The 4,709-nt window shown below is 39.2% G+C and overlaps 1 protein-coding gene across 1 annotated transcript; it reads right to left on the bottom strand.

The window, feature by feature from the left end:
• Nucleotides 1-72: 72 nt before the first annotated feature.
• Nucleotides 73-2,199, bottom strand: LOC101306419. The gene is made up of 2 exons (XM_004296179.1): nucleotides 926-2,199; nucleotides 73-607 (listed from the first exon to the last, which is right to left on the bottom strand). Exons 1-2 carry the CDS (start codon nucleotides 2,197-2,199, stop codon nucleotides 73-75), a joined length of 1,809 nt encoding a protein of 602 aa, XP_004296227.1.
• Nucleotides 2,200-4,709: the final 2,510 nt, after the last annotated feature.

Genomic DNA, 4,709 nt, shown 5'->3' with positions numbered 1-4,709 from the left:
GCACATGATGTACGCAATATCGTCTTGCAATGACCGGACCTCTGACTTTTTTAGCTCTTTAGCACATAACCTCTAAAAGAAGTTGGACAAAGCCACCAACGTGTCAACCACATCACTCTGCAAATACGGGCGAATGACCACAGGAAGAAGACGTTGTAGCAGAACATGACAGTCATGGGTCTTCAACCAGATAATCTTATTTTCCCCCATCTTAATACATCGAGCTATATTTCCGGCATACCCACTAGGATACTTAACCTCATGAAGCCACTTAAATATCTCCGACCTCTTATTAGGAACCACCGTGTAGCTTGCTTGAGGAATTACATGCTTGCCGGTCTTTTTGTTCAGCTTTATCCATAGCTTTCGACGTATACTCATCTTTTGAAGGTCAGCACGAGCTTTGGCAGTGTCTTTGGTCTTGTCTTTGATGTCTAGAATTGTTCCAAGGATGCTGTCACAAACATTCTTCTCTATGTGTATGACGTCTAAGTTGTGTCTGATCTTCAACGTCGACCAGTAAGGCAACTCAAAGAATGAACTCTTGTGCGTCCAATACTTAAACTCTTCAAGGGTGAGAGGATTCTGGTCGTTTACATATCTAGCACTGCTCAAAATTCCAAACCAGTGCTGGTTCAGTATATCCAGAATCCATTGACCAGACCTCCCTTAGGGTTTCGGGCCATGCTCAACAGTCCCATCAAATGCTTGTGCATCGTACCGCCACGGGTGATCCGGTGGAAGCCATCTACGGGATCCTAAGTAAACCACTCTGTGGGCATGATGACTGGAATTGACCCCGTCTATACATACAGGGCATGCCTTGTATCCATGGGTAGTTTGACTAGACATCATCCCGTAAGCAGGAAAATCATTGACGGTAAAAAGAAAGGCTACTCTCATGAAGAAGTAAGTCTTACTATACCTGTCAAAAGTATGGATTCCATTTTCATATAACTGCAGGAGCTCGTCGATTAATGGCCTCATGTACATGTCCAAGCACTTTCCTGGAGAATACTTGCCCGGAACTAACACAGTAAGAAAATTATACTCCGTCCTCATGCACATGTTTGGAGGCAAGTTGAGCGGAAATGCTATCACAGGCCATATACTGTAAGAGTTATTCATGTCTCCAGTAGGATTGAATCCGTCTGTTGCTAGTCCAAGTTTGACATTTCGACATTTAGAGGCAAAATCAGGAAATGAACGATCAAAGTGATTCCAAGCCTCCCCGTCTGCGGGGTGTGTGAGATTATCCGGATCTATCCTAGGCCTATCTGGCCCCTGCTGGTGCCTTTCGTGGTGCCATCTCATATGCTTGGACGTATGTGAAGACTTGTAGAGACGTTGTAGACGAGGACCCAATGGGAAATAGCGAAAAACCTTCCTAGGAATGGGGTCTGTCTGTGTAGAACGAGCGTGTGGTTCATACCTCGGCTCATAGCAGTGTGGGCACTCGAATGTGTCCTTATAATCTTTGTAGTACATGATGCAGTTATTGACGCATGCATCTATCTTGATGTACTCAAGACCGAACTCACTCAAGATGCTTTTGACCTTGTCATAATTTTCCGGACAGTTGTTGTCAGCAAGAAGCAACTCATTCAGAAGTGCAATGTCATCGTTAAAACAAGCAACGGTCTTGTTCCTCTTCTTTTTGATACTCATCTGCTTCATGACAGTTTCCAACACAATATGCTCACTTCCGGGGTACAACGGTGTCTGTTCTTGCCGCATAACCTTGTTATAACTATCATAGTCACTACTGTCGACCTGGGAGACATCAGGGAAGGTTGTATTGCTGTTGTCCTGTGGAACACTTCCATCGTATGCTGAGGTAGACGGAAATGCATCGTTTAAGAAATTCATCACACTAGGGTCCCCGAAATTTGCACTAGAGGAAGACTTGTCCTGGTTACGTTGTGCTTGAATATCTACAAATGTGGGCATATGTTCACTTACTTCGCTGTGCCATGTCCAAGTGGTATAACTGGGACAAATACCGTATTGTGACAGGTGAACATACATGTCCTCAAAAGTTACAGAATTGGCAGATCTGTTGCGACATTTTCCGCAGGGACAAATGTGGAAAAGTTGTCCAGGAGAAGTCTTGCCACGGACAAACTTGAAAAGTTCAAAAATTCCTCTCATGTATCGCGGATGCCCTCTATGTAATTGCATCCAGCTCCTGTCGGCCATGTTGTAAACTGTAATAAAAGGGGAAACAAAAAATCTAACTATAAACGTAGCTCGCGTAAACAACGGTACGTATTCACCACGAAAACATAATGTGACGAAAATAACTGATTTAAACAAAAACATCATCAAATCAAATTCTTGATTTACGACCATGCACATAAAATTTCTTTTTTAATAGTACTATAATTTGCTTGGGCTGGATTCCAAATCCCAGAATGAAAACGAACAATTTGCTCAGGATGATTAGGAGAAAGTTGTTGTTTGAGAATACCTCCATAACCTATTTCAGAGGCATCAGTTTCTACTATTTTATAAGAATCGGGAAGAGGGATTCCTAAACATGGTAAGGTTTTGACATGACTCTTAATTTCTTTGACTAAGGATGTATGGACTGAAGTCCAAGGGGAAGGATTTTTTTGTGATCTATCGAATAGAGGTTTACAACGTTTCCTAAGGTTTTTGTAAAAATCTGCTACATAATTCAAAGATCCTAGAAATCTTTGTAATTGAGTTTTATCTAAAATGACATATGGAAATTTGTCAGCGAATTGTATTGCTCTATCAATAGGTTTAATTTGGAGTTGGTGAATGTTAAATCCAAGAAAACGAATGTTGGTTTGGAATAATTTGATTTTTGAGGCAGAAATAACTAGACCATTATTTTTTATTATGGAAAAGAATTGGTGAAGATGTTTCCAGTGTTGATCAATTGATTGAGAAAAGATTAGAACATCATCAATGTAGACAATGGAGAAGTGACTGTAAGGATTGAATATATCGTTCATTATGTTTTGGAATTCGCTAGGTGCATTTTTTTAATCCGAATGGCATAACATTCCATTCATAATGACCAAAAGGCGTGACAAATGCAGTTTTGTATTTGTCAGCTTCATTAATTTGAATTTGCCAAAAACCTGATTTCATATCAAATTTACTAAAAATAACAGATTTATTTAATCTGTTAATGAGATCTCGTTTATTGGGAATGGGATACCTGATCAATTCTAAAACTGTGTTAAGAGGTTTGTAGTTTATAACCAGACGGGGGGTCCCTCTTTCGAGTTCAGCATTTTTCTGAACATAGAACGCTGGGCAAGACCAAGGGGATTTACTAGGGCGAATAATATCTTTGTTGAGTAAATCATTAATTTCGTTTTTACAAAAATCCATAATTTCGTGACTCATTTGAATTGGACGAGCTTTAGTGGGGATGTTTTTCTCATTAAATTCTTTGATGTAGGGTAGTGAGACAATATGTCTTTTCCTGTGCCAAAAGGCAGTAGGAATATCAGAACATATTTCTTTGATTATTTTTTCTTCAAAAGTTTTGATCTTTTGCTGAAGAAAAGAGTTTTGGAGTTGATTTTCAATTCTTTTGAAATTAATTTTATACTTGGCCATGAATTGAAGAGTGGGAGAAAATCTTTTCTCATAATCTGAAAAGGTCATGACTGTAGTAAATTTGGTGACTGCATTCTGGAGTTGTGAAGGGAGAAGATCAAAAGAGCAACCATGGTCATCCCACCAACCGCAAAACCACATCGGGAACTGGCGATTGAATCTTCTGTCGAAATTGAGGAACCAGGAATGACTGAAATCCTCGGTTTGATGGAGGAATATTTTATCCCATGCTTCCATGTAATCAAAATAAGTAAATGAGATTGTGTCTAAAGTGTGAGGAGTAGAGGGGGGGATCATTCCATTGGGCTAGTGACAGGATTCAGATTATATAAAGGGAATGATATAATATTTTGGATTGGTCTTTTGGATCAAGGATTGGTTTAATGAAAATTGACTGTGTTTTATACAGGATGTCTTTATAAAATGCTAATGGGGGTTTTCCTGGAGGATAATGAGAGGTTGGTCCAAAATAACTTTTTACTAAAGAAACAGGGTTTTTTAGGTGACTCATGGTGGGTTCAATGTAAAATAGGCCATGCTCGACTCTGATAATGTAAGGGGAGGATTTTTTATAAGTAACTGGACGGTTAGATGAGGAACTTGATTTGTAAGGATCGAACTGGTTGACTAAAGCTGATTGGTAACTGGGCATATTTGGACTGAGAGTGCTGCCAAGAGCACTATAATGGTTGACTAGAGAAACAGGAGAATGACCTGTAAAAGGAATTATATTTGATTTTGACTCAGGTGATTCTGGCTTGACTGGAGAGGAAGCCGTAGCTTTTTTCGATTTTCCGGGATTTCTCCCTTTGGATGAGCTGGCCATTATGTTGTGGCTCCCTGTAGAAATTCACGAGTTAGGAAATCTGGGATATGATTGTCACTGCCTTTAATGAATGCAATTTCAAAATCAAAAATACTTAAAATTAAGGGAGTTTACTCAAAACTTTCTTTGATTTTTGAGGCAGAAATAACTAGACCATTATTTTTATTATGAAAGAATTGGTGAAGATGTTTCCAGTGTTGATCAATTGATTGAGAAAAGATTAGAACATCATCAATGTAGACAATGGAGAAGTGACTGTAAGGATTGAATATATCGTTCATTA

This window comes from Fragaria vesca, linkage group LG3, assembly GCF_000184155.1.
Source record: "Fragaria vesca subsp. vesca linkage group LG3, FraVesHawaii_1.0, whole genome shotgun sequence".
Classification (NCBI taxonomy): domain Eukaryota; kingdom Viridiplantae; phylum Streptophyta; class Magnoliopsida; order Rosales; family Rosaceae; genus Fragaria; species Fragaria vesca.
Note: the sequence above shows the minus strand (reverse complement) of the source record. Positions and strands in the feature narration are given on the sequence as shown.

Excerpts from the sequence above, each read along its gene's own strand:
- LOC101306419 (XM_004296179.1), bottom strand. The coding sequence starts at position 2,199 with ATGGCCGACAGGAGCTGGATGCAATTACATAGAGGGCATCCGCGATAC. Across the intron at positions 608-925 it reads GGAATCCATACTTTTGACAG|TGCTAGATATGTAAACGACC; the intron begins GTATAGTAAGAC and ends AATTTTGAGCAG.